Here is an 18,517-nt window from a genome sequence, read left to right as displayed (position 1 = left end):
AAAAAAAAAAAAAAAAAAAGAAAGTGAAATAGAAAAAGATTTTCCATGCAAATAATACGCTTATCTTAGCCAAAAGGCCAAGAAGTGATTTTCCATGCAAATAATAACAGAGATCCAGAATAGTTACACTAATGAGACAAACTAGACTGTAAGTCAAAAACTGTTTTCAGAGACAAAGAAGAACACCATATGTTGATAAAAAGTCAATCTATCAGGAAGAAGCAACACATGGGTCAGATGTGGTGGCTCTTGCTTGTAATCCCAGCACTTTGGGAGGCCAAGGTGGGTAGATCGCCTAAGGCCAAAAGTTCGAGACCAGTCTGACCAACATGGTGAGACCCATCTCTACTAAAGATACAAAAATTAGCTGGGCATGGTGGCACATGCCTGTGGTCCCTGCTATTCAGCAGGCTGAGGCAGGAGAATCGCTTAAACCTGGTGGCGGAGGTTCAGTGAGCCGAGGCTGCACCACTGCACTCCAGCCTGGGCAACAGAGCAAGATTCTGTCTCAAAAAAAAAAAAGAAGTATCACTTAAAAACTTACATGGTCTAGGCCGGGTGCAGTGGCTCACGCCTGTAATCCCAACACTTTGGGAGACCAAGGCAGGTGGATCACTTGAGGCAGGGATTTGAGACCAGCCAGGCCAACATGGTGAAACCTCATTTCTGCTAAAAATACAAAAATTAGCTGGGCTTGGTGGTGCATGCCGGTAATCCCAGCTACTCAGTAGGCTTTGTGAGACCAAGGCAGGTGGATCAATTGAGCTCTGATAAATTTTTGAAGTGAAATCATAAAAAGTATCTTCTCTGACAACAATGGAATGAAACTAAAAATACAGACAGAAAACTAAAAAATTCAGAACTATGAGTAGAGTAACATACTCTTAAATAACTAGTGAGTTAAAACACACACACACACACACACACACACACACACACGCAGAAAATACTTTGAGATAAATAAAAAATAAAAACACACCAAAACTTAAGGGATGTAGTGAAATTAATACTCAGAAAAAAATTTACAGTTCTTACACCCATATGAAAAAAGATAACCTTCCACCTTCAGAAATTAGAAAAATTAGAGTAAACAAAACTCATAGCTAGCAGGAGGAAGAAAATAAAGTTAAGACCAGAGATAAAATACAGAATAGAAAAACACTACAGGGGCCGGGCGCGGTGGCTCAAGCCTGTAATCCCAGCACTTTCGGAGGCCGAGGCGGGCGGATCACGAGGTCAGGAAATCGAGACCATCCTGGCTAACACAGTGAAACCCCGTCTCTACTAAAAATACAAAAAATTAGCCGGGTGTGTTGGCAGGTGCCTGTAGTCCCAGCTACTCGGGAGGCTGAGGCAGGAGAATGGCGTGAACCCAGGAGGTGGAGGTTGCGGTGAGCCGAGATCGCGCCACTGCACTCCAGCCTGGGGGACAGAGAAAGACTCCGTCTCAAAAAAAGGAAAAACACTACAGAAAATCAACTAAACAAAAAGAAAAAGGTAGTTCTTTGACAAAAAAAAAAAAAAAAAAATCAACAAAAACAAGCCTTTATCTAGATGGACAAAAGGAAAAAGATTCATATTACTACAATTTGGTTGGGCGCAGTGGCTCACACCTATAATCCCAGCACTTCAGGAGGCTGAGGCAAGCAGATCACCTGAGGTCAGGAGTTCAAGACCAGCCTGGCCAACATGGTGAAACCATGTCTCTACAAAAATATAAAAATTAGCTGGGCGTGGTGGCATGCACCTGTAATCCCAGCTACTTGGGGGGCTGAGGTGGAAGAATCGCTTGAACCCGGGAGGCACAGTGTGCAGTGAGTCGAGATTATGCCATTGCACTCCAGCCTGTGCAACAGAGCAAGACTCCATCTCAAAAATATATATATATATATGATATTACTACAATTAAGAATCAAAGTAGAGACATTACTATCAGCACTTCAACAAAAAAAAGAATTATATGAGAATATTGTCATCAAAAGCTAAGAAAGATAAGCTAGAAGAAATGAAAAACCATTTAGAAACACAAAAACTACCAAACTGACTTAAGAATAGAAAATCTAAATAGAACTATAACAAGATATAGAATTCTAATCAAACACTTCCCAAAAAGGAAAAGTCCAGCATCAGATGGCTTCACTGGTGAATTCTACCAAACATTAATGAATAATTCTCAAACCCTTTCAAAAAATAAGAGAACACTTAAAATAATGAAAAGAATGTAACTGGATTATTTGTAACTCAAAGGATAAAAGCTTGAGGGCATGCTTATGCCCACTCCATGATGTGCTTATTTCACATTGCATGCCTGTATCAAAACATCTCATGTACCCCATAAATATACATATCTACTACATAGCCGCAAAATTTTTTTTAAAAAAATAAGAGAACCCTTCCTCATCAATTCTGTGAGGATAGCATTACCCTGATACCAAAGCCAAAGATATCAAAACAAAAGTTACAAAAGAAAAAATATTTCTTCGGAATATACATACAAAAATCCTCAACAGAATTCTAGGAAACTGAATCTAGCAGCTTATACTATGACCACATGGCATTTAACCAAGGAATGCAAGGAAGGTTCAAGATACAAATATCAATCAAAATGATAAACCATATTAATATAATAAATTAAAAAAACAAGTTATCTCATTGGATGCAAAAAGTATTTAAAAGAGCTCAACATCCTTTTATGATAAAAACACTAAACAGGTCAGGCACAGTGACTCATGCCTGTAATCCCAGCACTTTGGGAGGTCGAGGCGGGTGAATCATGAGGTCAGGAGATCGAGACCATCCTGGCCAACATGGTGAAACCCTGTCTCTACTAAAAATACAAAAATTAGCCGGGCGTGGTGGTGCACACTTGTAGTCCCAGCTACCTGGGAGGCTGAGGCAGGAGAATCGAACCCAGGAGGCAGAGGTTGCAGTGAGCCAACATCGTGCCACTGTACTCAAGCCTGGTGACAGAGCATGACTCTGTCTCAAAAAAAAAAGAAAAAAAAAAGAAATAGAAGGAAACTACCTCAACGGAATAAAGGGCATTTATCGAAAACCATAGCAAACATCACACTGAATGGTGAAAGAGTTAGTTTTTACTCTGAGGTAAGAAAGAAAACAAAGACACTCATTTTTGCCACTTCTAGGTAACATTGTAATGGAAGCTCTATCCAAAGCAACTGTGCAACAAAAAGAATTCACACAGCCAACTTGGAAAGCAAGAAATGAAACTATCTTTAAAAAAAAAAATTTAGAGATGGAGTCTTGCTATGTTGCACAGGCTAGAGTGCAGTGACTATTCACAAGCATTATCATAGTGCACTACAGCCTCAAATGATCTTAACCTCAAATTTGAGTTCAAGACCAGCCTGGCCAACATGGTGAAACTTCGTCTCTACCAAAAATACAAAAATCAGCCAGGCATGGTGGTACACGCCTGTATTCCCAGCTACTTGGGAGAGTTGAGGCATGAGAACCGCTTGAACCCGGGAGGCTCCTGACCTCAAATGACCCTCCCTATTCAGCCTCCCAAGTATCTGAGACTACCGGCATGTGCCATTATGCTCAGCAATGAAACTATCATTATTGACAGATGACATGATCTAATATACGGAAATCCACAACAATCCACAAAAAAACTATTGGTGCTAATCAATTCAACAAAGTTGCAGGATGCAAGATCAACACACAGGCCGGGTGTGGTGGCTCACACTTGTAATCCCAGAGCTTTGGGAGGTCAAGGGGGGATGGATCACTTGATGCCAGGAGTTCAAGACCAGCCTGGCCAACATGGTGAAACTCCGTCTCTACTAAAAATACAAAAATTAGCCAGGTATGGTTGTACACAACTGTAATCCCAGCTACTTGGGAGGCTGAGGCACAAGAATCGCTTGAACCTGGGAGGCACAGACGGCAGTAAGCCAAGATTACGCCACTGCACTCCAGCCTAGGTGACAGAGCAAGACCCTGCCTCAAAATAAATAAATAAATAAATAATCAACACACAAAAATCAGTTGTATTTCTATACACTACCAAGAACAAGTCAAAAAAGAAATTAAGAAAACAATTTCATTTACATTTGAATAAAAAAGAATAAAATACTTTGGAATACATTTAACCAAAGAGGTATAAGACCTGTTTACTAAAATCTACAAAATATTGTTAAAATTAAACACCTTAATTAATTAAAAGATTTCTCAGGTTCACGAATTGGAAGCCTTAATATTATTAAGATGGCAATACTGCTCAAAGTGATCTACAGAGTAAATGAAACCTCTATCAAAATGACAATGACCTTTTCATAGAAATGAAAAAATCAACTTACACCCACTAAGATGATCTAAATCAGAACAGATAATATGTGTTGGTGATGATATAGAGAAACTAGAACACTCATACATTGCTAGGAGAACGTAAAATGGTACAGCTGCTGTGAAAAAGTTTGGTAGTCCCTAAAAAATTAAAGATAGAATTACCATATTACCTGGCAAATTCCACTCCTACGTATTTATATACCCACAAGAATGAAAAACCAGTACTGAAACAAAACCTTGTACATGAATGTTTATAGAAGCACTATTTACAGTAGTCAAAAGGTGGACACACCAAAGTGTCCATCTATTAATGAATGAACAAAATGTGGCACATGCATAAAATGGAATTCAGCCATAAAAAGAACGAAGTACTGATACATTCACTATAATATAGATGAACCTTGAAAACAGTAAGCTAAAAGAAGCCAGACACAAAGGTAATATATTGTATGATTCCACTTATGTGACATATACAGTATAAGCAAATCCATAGAGAGAGAAAACAGATTTGTAGTTTCCAACGCACAAGGTGATGACAAAATGGGATGTGACTGTTTAATGGGTACTGAGTTTCTGTTTAAGGTGGTAAAAAAATTCTGGAACTAGATAGTAGTGATAGTTGTACAATGTTGCAAATCTACTTACTGCCACTAAATTGTACACTTTAAAATGGTTAAACTGGTTACATGTATTCTACTACACTAAAAAAAGTTTCTGTTCTAAAGGCTTTCCTAAAAATGGATGTTAGATTTCCCCAAAATACAACAGATTTAGAAATAAAATAGTTATACTGATTTTGTATGCTAAGAGTTGACAATTTTCTTCAGTAAATATTTTAGGGTTTGCAGGCCCTCCTTCTCGTTTCTATTACTCACCTATGCTGATGTAGCATGAAAGCAACCAGAGACATTAAGTGAGTAAATAGGCGTGACTGTGTTTCGATAAAACTTAATTTACAAAAATGTGAAGCAAGCCAGATTTGGCCTGAGAGATAAAGCTGGCCAACCCCTGTTGTATACTATTGTTCTTTTTTTGTATTAATGGGGTTATTATGAGAAAGTACAAATATGCTACATTATAAATTAAAGTTGAGTTAAATTACAGCAAAATTGTATCAGGATAGTTTATAGTAGTAAAAGATTTACATTTACTGAGAATTAAATGAATACTAATAAAATAAATTATCACTCAAACAGATAAAATGATACATTAATAAGTTTCACATTTACTTAAGCATTACTAAATGTGAATTACAATGTGAACAACAAATAATGCATAATCTTTTTTTTTTTTTTGAGACGGAGTCTCGCTCTGTCGCCCAAGTTGGAGTGCAGTGGCGCGATCTTGGCTCACTGCAAGCTCCACCTCCCAGGTACATGCCATCCTCCTGCCTCAGCCTCTCGAGTAGCTGGGACTACAGGCGCCCGCCACCACTCCTGGCTAATTTTTTGTATTTTTAGTAGAGACCAGATTTCACCATGTTAGCCAGGATGGTCTCGATCTCCTGACCTCGTGATCTACCCGACTCGGCCTCCCAAAGTGCTGGGATTACAGGCGTGAGCCACTGCGCCCGGCCTGCATAATCATTTTTTAAGCCAAAAATTTTTCCTTTTCCCCAACTCCAGAGACAGTATCTAACTTAACTTCCTTTTAATTACCTTTCTTATTTTTTTAAATACTTTGAAACTTTCTAAGATGAAGTTTTATAGTGAAACTCTGAAACTTTCCAACTTTTTAATACCCTTTTTGGAAATTATTATTATTATCTGAAATGGAATTTTGCTCTTGTTGCCCAGGCTGGAGTACAATGGCATGATCTCAGCTCACCACAACCTCCACCTCCCGGGTTCAAGCAATTCTACTGCCTCAGCCTCTCGAGTAGCTGGGATTACAAGCATGCACCACCACAACCAGCTAATTTTGTATTTTCAGTAGAGACGGGGTTTCTCCATGTTGGTCAGGCTGGTCTCGAACTCCTGACCTCAGGGGATCCACCTGCCTTGGCCTCCCAGAGTGCAGGGATTACAGGCGTGAGCCACCACACCCAGCCTGAAATTGTTTTTATAACTATTACTACATAGCTGGGTACTGGTTATTCTTCATTTGTTTTATTTTTTAGTTTGGTTTCTTCAGTAATGGTTAAAAGACTCTTTAGGACATTTAAAGAGATTAGACCTAAGAAATGTTTACTACTTCATAAACCACTACCTACTTGAGATATTAACAAATAATAAAATGACATAGAGACAGAACAGCAAAAACAAAAAGTGCTCAGTTAATTTATATACCACATAAATCAGGTGAGACAAGTCTCAAACTGAAACTTTAAGAGATGTTTTTAATAGTATCGACTTCAAAATGATTCATATTGAACTCTAAATCGGTACTTTCTTTTATAGCTCAGCTAAATTCTCAAATACTATGGACCATTAACTTTAAGCCCATAATAAATGAAATTATAGTGAGTTCAGTGGTTTGCACACAGATCTTCGATTAATATTGGTTAAGTGAAACCATGCCAAGAAATAACTTCTGTCCACAGAAAGCTAGAGTAAAATGTTTTTTGAAAACTATTGTCTAGAAATTTATTCTTCCTATTCAATTCCTCAGCTGGAGAGCATGGAGAATGCACCTCCATGCAGAAATGAAGAGTAAAATATTTACTTCTAACCATCTCCTCTATTAGTCTTTTTCTTCACTACCTGCCATTGGCATTTATCCTACGTAAAGATCCTCTTAATCATAAACAATATGTATAAGCCTGTCTTTCAAAAAATTTTATGTCATTTATATAAAGGACCTTACATTATAGGGTAATTTCTTTTTTAAAAAAATACATAAAGTAGTAGAAGAAACTACTAGATAAATCATTTGAAGTAAAATTCTAATCCTGAAAGAAAAATCTCTATCTTAAAATCTTGGTTCTTTTAATAAAATTTAAAACATAGTGACATCCTAAATATACTGTCTGTTCAAGTATTAAGGATTCCCTACTATAGCAATATGTAAATTTTACTGTATTATAAACTACCATATATCCTCGTTTTTGCAGAATAATTATTTTAGATCAGTAAGCATCAAGTAAGCAATGACCACTGTTAAGTGTGGTTTAAGGGAACATAAAAGACACAGATAACAATTTGAAAATTTCTCTTGCTTCTACCTACTGTCAAGCTACTGCAGGCTTGATAACCATAAGACAAATTTAAAAGCATGACTGAAGAACTTAATTCTGTATGTAGAATATAGTGGAGTATATAGTTTTTGATACACACTTAATTGTGATAAAGTACTTACTCTAAAAGAGGTGGAAGTATTTCACAATTCAAAACAAAATCTCTGCATTCTGCATTGTCACCAGCAATATTACCAAGTGCCCAAACAGCCTTAGGAAAAAAAAAAAAATTCTCTTAAGACAATATTTTAAATTAGAGGCTTTCCTTTAGGAATGAGATTTTAGTACAGAATGAACAAAGCAACAGTTTGCGATATGTGAAAAAAAAAGTAGAGAAGAAAAACTTTTAAAATTCAATTTAACATTTTTATTCAAATTGAAAGATAGGACATTTAAAAAGTTTTCCAGCTGAACAAAGTGGCTCACGTGTGTAATCCCAGCACTTTGGGAAGCTGAGGTGGGCAGATCACTTGAGTCTAGGAGTTCAAAACCAGCCTGGGCAACGTGGTAAAACCCTGTCTCTACTGAAAAAATGACAAAAATTAGCTGGGTTTGGTGGCACGCACCTGTCATCTCAGCTACTTGGGAGGCTAAGGTGGCAGGATCACTTGAGCCCAGGAGGCAGAGATTGCAATGAGCCTTGCTCCACCTTGGGCAACAGAGCAAAACTCTGTCTCCAAAAAAAAAGTTTTCCTGGCATATTAGTGAAATATCTATACTGTTCAACAAAGAGCATAGTTTACTATGAATTTACATGGAGAGACAAAATATATCTATTTAGCAAATTTTCCAATTATAATCATGCACTGCATAACATTTCAGTCAATGACAGACTGCATATAAGATGGTAGTCTCATAATATTATGACACCATTATCTTTACTGTACCTTTTGTATGTGTAGATACACAAATACTTACCACTGTATATACAATTGTCTATAGTAGGTTGGGTGCAGTGGCTCATGCCTGTAATTCCAGCACTTTGGGAGGTGAGGTGGGCAGATCACTTGAGGTCAGGAGTATGCAACCAGCCTGGCCAACATGGTGAAACCCCATCTCTACTAAAAATACAAAACCTAGCTGGGTGTGATTGCAGGTGCCTGTAATCCCAGCTACTCAGGAGGTTGAAGCATAAGAACTGCTTGAAACCCAGGAGGTGGTGGTTGCAGTGAGCCGAGATCATGTCACTGCACTGCAGCCTGAGTGACACAGCAAGACTCTGTCTCAAAAAAAAAAAAAAAAAAAAATTGCCTACAGCATTTAGTACAGTAACATGCTGTATAGGTTTGTAGACTGGATGCAAAAGGCCATACTATAAACCATCTAGGTTTGTGTAAATAGACTCCATGGAATTTGCACAATGATGAAAATGTATTTCTGAGAACACATATTCATTTATTAAATTTCAATTAGGTAAGAAATTATACAAATGCAAATTATCATTTTATTTTATTTTCACCATAAACTTTTCATGTTAGTACAAAAGTAGACATGTTACTTTTCAATTGGGAAAGTTTTATTTTAATGTTTAAAACATAAGTTAGTATTTTTAACATCTACTCTAGACCTAAGATTTCTTTGCTGGTTTTTAAGAAAAACCTTTAAACTAAAGACATTTTCTACCTTGTGGAATATAATACTCTGTTGGTGGAGATCTTAATTGGTATAATATTCTTGGAGTCTGACTTTGAAATACATAGTAAGAGCTTTAAAAAATTTATCTTTTGGCCGGGCACGGTGGCTCACACCTGTAATCCTAGGACTTTGGGAGGCCTAGGTGGGCGGATCACCTGAAGTCAGGAGTTTGAGACCAGCCTGGCCAACATGGTGAAACACCGTCTCTACTAGAATACAAAAACTAGCCGGGCGTGGTGGCAGGCGCCTGTAATCCCAGCTACTCGGGAGACTGAGGCAGGAGAATCACCCGAACCTGGGAGGTGGAGGTTGCAGTGAGCCGAGATCGCGCCATTGCACTCCAGCCTGGGGGACAAGAGCAAGATTTCATCTCAAAAAAAAAAAAAAATTTATCTTTTGACAGGGTAGTCACTTTTCCTAGTAAGATAATCAAAAGGTACATAAAGAGTGATGACATATAATGATATTCATCACAATATTATTAACAACACCAATAAGCTAGAAATAATCCAAATGTACAACAATTGAGGAACAGATAACAAATTATGGTACATATCTGAGCAGATATTGAGTAATCAGTAAAATTTCCATGGAAGAATAATTACTGCCATAAAAAAAGGCTCCCAATATTAGTGTTAACTGAAAAAGATATATATAAAATGAAATGATGAATAAAATGGGAGAAAGATCAACAGATTTATGTACATAAAAATGATGCAAAAAAAGGTCAAATGACTTGATTTTATTTAGATGGTACAATTATATGTAATTAAATTTTACCTCTTACAACAAAACTTCATTAAGTTTATTAAAAAATGGTTCTATTCAAAGTAATGTGATATTCTTAAAACAAACAACAAAATAATCTACATATATGCAGAGAACAAGAAGTCAAACCAGTCCAGCTTTAAAACCCGGCTCTGCCATTCATTGTGACTTTAGGTAAGTTACTAACTTTTGAGTCTCAGTATGCGCTTTTTTTTTGAGACAAATCTCGCTCTGTCGCCCAGGCTGGAGTACAGTGGCGTGATCTCGGCTCTCTGCAACCTCTGCCTCCCAGGCTCAAGGAATTCTTGTGCCTCAGCTTCCTGAGGAGCTGTGGCATCACGCCTGCCTAATTTTTGTATTTTTAGCAGAGCTGGGATTTTGACATGTTGGCCAGACTGGTCTCAAACTCCTGGCCTCAAGTGATCTGCTCGCCTCAGCTTTCCCAAGTGCTGAGAATACAGGCATGAGCCACCATGCCCAGCCTCAGTATGCACTTTTATAAACAGGAATAGTAATTCCTATGCTAGCTGTCATCACACTTATAGAGAACCCAGGATTATGTCTGGAACTGTTCATTCTTCCTCCCTTCTAACTTAACACCAAAAACACTACTATAATTTAACGCAATATACAGCAATTAGAAACAAAAATGAATTACACGTCGTAATTACAAATGGTACTTTCAAGAGAAAACTGAATTCTAGTACATATAACAACACAAACTAGAGACATACCTGTTCTTGAACATCTTCATGTTCAGAATTAAGAAGCTTGATAAAAATTGGAACAGCCCCAGTTTCAATCACTACCTTGGTATGCAGAAAAGTTCCAGATGCTATATTAGTTAATGCCCATGCAGCTTCAAACTAAGAAGAAAAAAAGGTAAAATAAATGAAAGAACCAAAGAAATGTCAGAAAGGCAAAGAAGGAAAGAGAGGGAGTAAAGACCTGCCAGGACAAGTGTGAAAGACTGACTTATATTAATAAGATTCATTGTGAAGTCAGATTTAAGGATAAAAACTCGTAGAAAAAAAGTAATTGTCATCAAAGATCACGGATTACAGAAAAGTATTCTTTAATATGGAAAAATAAGAACTGAGAAAAATATAATGAAAATATACAAAATCAACAATATATAAACACCTTTGAATTTATAATTTATAAAACTCCTTTTTATTATTACAGAGGCAAGCATTCTAAAGCAAGCAGTTTAAAAATAAGTAAGAGACACTACTTATAACAACAGTATATTTAGGACACTTAGAATCATAAGAGGTACTTATTTCTCTACAGATCATGTAACCTCAACCTACTTATTTAAGAAACAAAAAAATCAGAAGTTGAGAGATTTAGGTATTTGTTCAACATCAAGCTTTCATTATTAACAGAGCCAGTGCTGGGACTTCTGGTATTTTTTTTAAGCTGCAGAGTCTCTGAGAAGTTACTCATATCAACTCAATTAAAATTTGAATATACATACACATTATGGATTTAAAATAAAAGCAACTGAGAAAATTCAACCATGGCTCCAAAACAATGAACTAGTGAATTACTGAAAGCAACCTACAAATCCACAGGCAAACTAAGCAGTGACTATAGTTTAAAAAATATTTCACATATTTGACATATAAAATTAACCATGAAAAAAACTTTTCAAATATTTCACATAAATAACTTTTCATATAAACGTACACGTCATTATAAGTAACAAAAAGTGTACCCAAAAGCATTACTGAAATACTAAAAAGTACAGTTACTTTTACGTGTAGGACTAAGAAAAAATCTTAAAGGGAATTTATATTTAAAAATAATGGAGACCATAGTTCCAACCAATTGTAGATAATGAAAAAAGCTAGTGGACAACTGAAAGGTTACTCTACACACTTGTCCCTAGTATCCCTAGGAGAAAGCCTTAGTGAAGACTGGTAAAGTCAGAAGCCTACCAGCAACCAATTAAACATAAAACGAGTGATAAGCAAGTGACAACTGTGAAAACCTAGAGTGTGTGGCTACAATTTTTAAAAAAAGGTAAACTTTCCAGTTGAAAAAAGAAAATAGAGACAGAATGCCTATTCAACCTCCTTTCATTTTAACTATCTGACAACAATGCCAACACCTCTGATTTGTTAAAAGGAGACAAAAACCTGGATATTCATTTGAAATCCCCCCATTTTTTAAGATTTAATATCTAATTCATGCTTTAAAACATGAGCAGGCCAACAAAACTTGTTTGTAGGCCTCCAATTTAAGGCCTGTTAGATGGACCAATCATATTAACTAACATATTTCACACGCACTTGGGTAACATGGCACAACATGTAGCTGTCCCAAGACCATACTGTTGAATTTCTATAGTTTTTAATTACAGTGATTAATAAATGCTGAACTTCTCAGTGTGTGTGTGTGTTTATTTATTTTAGAGACAGGGCCCAGGCTGGAGTGCAGTGGTATGATCACGGCTCACTATAACCTCAAATGTCTGGGCTCAAGTTATACTCTCACTTCAGCCTCCCAAATAGATGAGACTACAGGTGCATGCCACCACACTCAGCTAATTTTTTTTTTTTTTTTTTTTTTTTTGTAGAGATGAGGTTTCACTATTTTCCCAGGCTGGTCTCAAACTCCTGGGTTCAAGAGGTCCTCCCTCTTCAGCTTCCTAAAGTGCTGGGATTACAGGTGTGAGCCACCACACCCAGCAAATCTTCCCACACTGTGCTGTCTACACATGCTATCCTCTAAACCTAGTATTAATTTGCCTCTTTTCAGTCTGCCAAAGGCTCCTTCATCCTCAAGACTAGTCTTGCAACACTACCTTTGTGAAGTCTTAAACTTCCCCTAAACAGAGTAAGTTGTTATGTTCTGTGTCCCCAGAGTACTTTGTTTATAGCTCTGTTAGAGCACTAAGGATACGATGTTACCACAGATCTTTTTTATGTCTGTCTTTCCCAGGAGAAAGTGTGGAATTTCTCTAAACAGGACAACATCTGAATTTTGGAACTACAATATCTTACATGACGCTTGGCTCAAACTAGCTCTCAATAATTTTATTTATTTACATTCAATCATTTCTTCTTTCATTCAATTGGAATTAAAAAGCCAAATAATAGATATCAAGAGGTCTGGGTTTTAGTCTGGACTTAGGGCTTATATAAAGCAATGGAACCAGATTTCATGATCTCTAGTTCAAAATAATTGACAACAGAACTGTAACATGACTAAAGTAGCCTCTTAGAGACCCTTATTGTAAACATTCTCACCAATTTTTCACATTCACACATGCAATACATTCCTTTGCTTATACCTAAAACATGAGGATCTTTCTCAAATTATTCAGCTAAGTAGACCACTACTCTTAAGTTACAAACTCAACAACTGTTACTGAAGTAACAGCCCTCCATTATTGACAATAACTTTTATAAGTTAGGTGTATGTCTTGTGCAATTCCTGATACATAGATAAAATTCCAACCTGTACTCTGACTTAAGAATATGTATAGCAATGAATGTAGGGAAAATCAATCTTTTTTTAACATTAAAATATTTACAAACTTCAGTAAATTACCATTAGTAGCAAATTATTTGGAAGACATCTTAGAATTTTAACTATATCATGGTTGAGAACCAATGTTCTTTATGACAAACTTAACTCTGGTCACATTTCTACTAGATAATACTAAATACTAATTTATTCTGTTTTGAAAAAAAGAACTAATCAGTCAGCTAACAGTGTTTTAAAACGTAAAAGTTAGAACCCTGGCTAGCTAAGAATCAAAATAAATTTAACAACATTTTAGTCCGAAGTTTTCTAAAACAAAAAAGTTATTAAAGGTTAACAACTATAAATTGTTTATTAACATTAGTAATGATTTTATATACTTTTTCCAAAATTGCTTAATAAAATAACAATTCCTAGAAAAAAACTAGCACTGAAACCATGTCCAAGACAAGACAGGCAGCACTACCTTTTCTTTTAATTACCAAGTATTTACTTAATGCTTACAATAGAGTCAATACTGCAGAAGTTGCTTTCACTAGAAACTTTAACATGTCATTTCTAGAGAAAAATTAAGAAAGAAAACTTTAGACTCACTTGTAAAGTGCAATTTTCATTTCTTTCAAGAAATTTCACAAATCTCTGTACAACTCCTGGTTTCTGTATAACTTGATCTATTGGTGGATTAGGTTCTAAAAATTTAAAAAGACTTAAGTTATTACAAAGACACAAAAAGAAAACAATCTAGTCCCTGTGTCCGTTAACAGGGCACATAAAATAACCCTTTCCTAGGTTTCCCTGACCCAAGATTAAAACCCTTAGCTAGATGTAACTGAAGTCAAATTTTCTCCAGATTACAATGTTTTTTGTACATTTTGCAAATTCCGCTTTCTCATTCACTGCAAGAAATTTTAAAAATATTTCCTACATAAACATCTAAATTTCATAAATCGAAGGCTATTGAGCACACCTTTAAAACACTGATTTCTGTTTAAAACTCAAAATACCAACTGAGGAATTAAGTTTCCACTAATTCTTTATAGTACTACCCTCACTTTCTAAGCATATCTCCTTCATTATCAACCACAATTTACCTAATGTCTGTCAAACAAGATTCTTTTTTGTCCGGGAATTATTTTTTACAGAAATGTTAATGGACTGTCTACAATTATTGATAAATTTTCATGAAATGCAGACAGCTTTTGAGAATCATATAATATCTAGGAAGCTTATATAAAATCCAGACAAAGACATTTCAGGTACTTGTCATCTAAGTATAAAGAACTCTTTCTTCTACCTTGGCTTCAGCAAAACGTACCCTCTACGGTTCTTCAGTAACTTCCCTATTGGTGTTCCTTTGGGACAGTCTTATTCCTGTTTATTCTCACCTTAGAAAATGTACCTATTTTTGTTAATTCAAGTACCAGATATTATTACTATTTGTGATAATTCACAAACCTTACAACCTTAACTGAATTCTCCTTTCCTAGATTTCAGACCATATTCCTAAGTGACTATAAGGATGTATTTTTATTTTCACACCTTTTAAAATGCATTTTCACACTTCTTTCAAAATGCAGCATACCCAAAATCAAACTCATTATATCATCATGGTTATTCCTTCCCTTGCCCTGCATCCACCACCTAAATTGTGTATTACTCAGTTATCTATTCATGTAGTCATGCAAAAGAGAATATTCATTTCCACTTCTGATTCTTCCTTTTCTTCTTCCTCTATTTGACTGTGTTACTGATCATAAAGAACTCATATATTAATGTTAACATACTGTGTTTAATGAGTAGGATGAATAAGCAAATGGTGGACATAAAACATCTGTACAAATCATTCTTTTTGATATAGAAAAATGTTTTCATTAAGTTTTAAGTCAGCTCAAATCCTAGAAACCTTGTTCTCAATTGTTAAGAAAGATTTACTTAGAAACAGACTTCCTTCTTCCTTTTCATTTTTCTACAAATTTGCTATTCTTCTAACTTGGGCAAAATTTAGAAAATTTCTGCAAAGTTAGTAAAGTTATACCCATCAAGTTTTGTTTGGGTGTTTTAAACGAAAAGCCCCAATTCTTCAAGACGGAAAACTGAATTCCAGACCCTAACTTATACTGTTGTAAAACATCAACAGGATAAGACAATAAGTATTCTTAATCATTTTACCTTCATCTTAAAAAAATCAAAACAAAATTATAGGGTTGCAATTATCACCTTCACTTTCTTGTTTTTCCTTTATTTCCAAAGAAAATCATAAATATATTATCCTATTTTGTTTTAAATTTAATGGACAGAAATTTTGTCTTGCTCTTTATGAGAGAAAGAGATGAGAGAGAGAAGGAAGAAAATATAGGGTTTTGTGGTTGGTAGGTAGGGCGAGGTGGGCATTGAGAATGTCAGCTATATATAGAAAAGTAAATATAGATATGATATGATATATACACACACACACACACACACACACACACATATATAAGAACCCAAATATAGTTTCTTCCTGGTGAATTAAAAGCAACAAGTTTATATTTATCTTCATCTAAAAGAAAGCAATTAAAGTGCACTTGGACTGTCAGCTTATCTAACAGGTATCATGAACTACTATTAGTATTATATTGACAGGATGATAGCCTATATAATCTTATAATGGTGATAAACTGCTACCAAGAAGACTTTTAGTCATTATGGCAATAAGTAGTATAGCGGGAATATCTCCTTCAGCAGTGAAAACTAAGCAAGAGTCAGGCAAAAGAAAAAAGCTTTGGAGAACTTTCTACAAAACTGGGATTGAAGAAAAGGATGGTTTGTGATTTACATCCACAAGAGTGGCCACGACAAGGAAATAAATAGAAGATGTAACAAAAGGTCACCGTCGCAGACTTAAGTCAGAGGAGTAAAAGCTGGAGCTAAGATAGGCTGTGCAGTACCCAGGGCATATTCATATCTTCCTAGTGTCTACAGTAAGAACACTAATTACAATAAAGAAATGCCTGCAAAAGAGGCAAAGTTTCCTGTTCTTTCTGCTTCCAGTTCTAGGCCTGATGTGGCAGGAACTCACATCAATCAGTGAAAGAAAACGTCTATTAACTCCTTGCTGTATGTCCAACTGGGCAAGCATAATTCCATTACAAAGAAAAAACAGAGAACACAATTGTCTCTGTGAAAGATAGTACAGTTTATGGGAAACAGAATACCTTGAGGAATTAGACTAAATGAGGACCAAATCTTCTGATCAAAGAATCCGATACCCAGACAACTTGCTCAAAGACATCAGAAATACAGTATTTAGAAATATGAAGGCTTAAAAAAATTGTACCAATGCAATTTTCCTAGAATGGGGGTAAGAAAGGGGTAGAAAATCCTTCAAGCAATGCTCTAATAAAAAATTAATCAAGATAAAGAATTCAATAATAAGGAAATGGTACAAAAACACTGGTGACAAACTCTGAAACTCTTAAATCTAAAGAAATTCTGTTATCACTATGACATGTACGTCAAAATAAAATCTTGAAGGAATATACTTAAAAAACAATTTAAAAATATTAATCTGACTCAGAAAATAATCCCAATTATAAAAACCAAAACTGTGAAGTATTGTGAGGAAGACAGAAGCCATTCTTGATTGCATAAGGGTTTCCTGACATTGCTAAGATATGTGAGGGACAGAAAATGAAAGTTAAATTTATTTAGGAACATAAATTAGAGTAAGAAAGAAAAAGTGAAAGCCTTGTAATCTAGGCTGACCTGATCACAAGATTTCTTTCATTCTTCATGTGTCACTAAACTCTGTCTCCCTTAGAACAATAAGGCAGTTGAGCTAAGGGCATTTTCAAAACCTTACCCATTCATATATACAATCCCATAAAATTAGAATTACTAGTTCAATAAATTCCATATATGAAACACAAGTAGAAGATTTAAATTTTTATTTAAATGAATTCTTACTAACTCAATATAAAATTGGTCAAATAACATAAATAGGCAATTATGTATTAAAAAGAACCAATAAATAAGGCAAAATATTCAACCTAATTACAAAAAAAAAGCCAAATAATGAATTACTATTATATAAGCACTTATTTTCTTAAAGATAATTATGAGGCCAAGCATGGTGGCTCACACCTGTAATCACAGAACTTTGGCAGGCAAAGGTGGGAGGAGAGTTTGAGACCAGCCTGGGCAATATGACAAAACCCTGACTCCACTAAAAATACAAAAAATTAGCTGGGTTTGGTGATGCATGCCTGTCGTCCCAGCTACTCAGGAAGCTGAAGTAGGAGAATCACCTGAGCCTGGAAAGCAGAAGCTATAGTGAGCTGTGATTCTGCTACTGCACTCCAGGCTGGGCGACAGGAGTGAGATGTTGTCTCAAAAAAAAAGAAAAAGAGAATTGTGAATGTTGGTAAAAATAGTAAAATGAATGCTTGTACAAACTGAAGATGGGATTGTAAATTAATACAGTGTATTCCCTTTGACCCCGTACTTCACTTTTATGAATGTATATTAAGGAAATTTATATTACTTAACAATTATTGTAGCATGTTTATGGTAATCTAAAATTGAGAAAAATTTAAATGCCTGATTACATTATTTTGTGATTTAAATGCCTGATTACATTATTTTATGTTCACACTCTACGTTATGATACCATTTAAAAAATCATGTCTGATTGTATATCCAGAAAACCCCATCGTCTCAGCCCAAAATCTCCTTAAGCTGATAAGCAACTTCAGCAAAGTCTCAGGATACAAAATCAATGTGCAAATATCACAAGCATTCTTATACACCAATAACAGACAAACAGAGAGCCAAATCATGAGTGAACTCCCATTCACAATTGCTTCAAAGAGAATAAAATACCTAGGAACCCAACTTACAAGGGATGTGAAGGACCTCTTCAAGGAGAACTACAAACCACTGCTCAATGAAATAAAAGAGGATACAAACAAATGGAAGAACATGTGGAGCCAAGATGGCCGAATAGGAACACCTCTGGTCTCCAGCTCCCAGCCCCAGCGACACAGAAGACGGGTGATTTCTGCATTTCTGCTTGAGGTACCGGTTTCATCTCACTAGGGAGTGCCTAACAGTGGGTGCAGGACAGTCGGTGAAGCGCACTGTGCGCGAGCC

At 35.8% G+C, this 18,517-nt stretch overlaps 1 protein-coding gene across 3 annotated transcripts in view; it reads right to left on the bottom strand.

Annotated features, from left to right (window-relative positions):
• KPNA5 (karyopherin subunit alpha 5) overlaps nt 1-18,517 on the bottom strand; it is a 62,892-nt gene that overhangs the window by 26,322 nt on the left and 18,053 nt on the right. For all 3 annotated transcript variants that reach the window (XM_032157647.2, XM_032157629.2, XM_032157639.2), the window contains 3 exons: nt 13,982-14,076; nt 10,627-10,758; nt 7,612-7,700 (listed from right to left, as the gene is read on the bottom strand). In XM_032157647.2, the coding sequence (XP_032013538.1) occupies nt 7,612-7,700; nt 10,627-10,758; nt 13,982-14,076 (316 nt within the window). The remainder of the gene's footprint in view (nt 1-7,611; nt 7,701-10,626; nt 10,759-13,981; nt 14,077-18,517) is intronic.

This window comes from Hylobates moloch, unplaced genomic scaffold (assembly GCF_009828535.3).
Source record: "Hylobates moloch isolate HMO894 unplaced genomic scaffold, HMol_V3 SCAFFOLD_2, whole genome shotgun sequence".
Classification (NCBI taxonomy): domain Eukaryota; kingdom Metazoa; phylum Chordata; class Mammalia; order Primates; family Hylobatidae; genus Hylobates; species Hylobates moloch.
The sequence above is the reverse complement of the archived record's forward strand: the minus strand, read 5'-3'. Positions and strand labels throughout refer to the sequence as shown.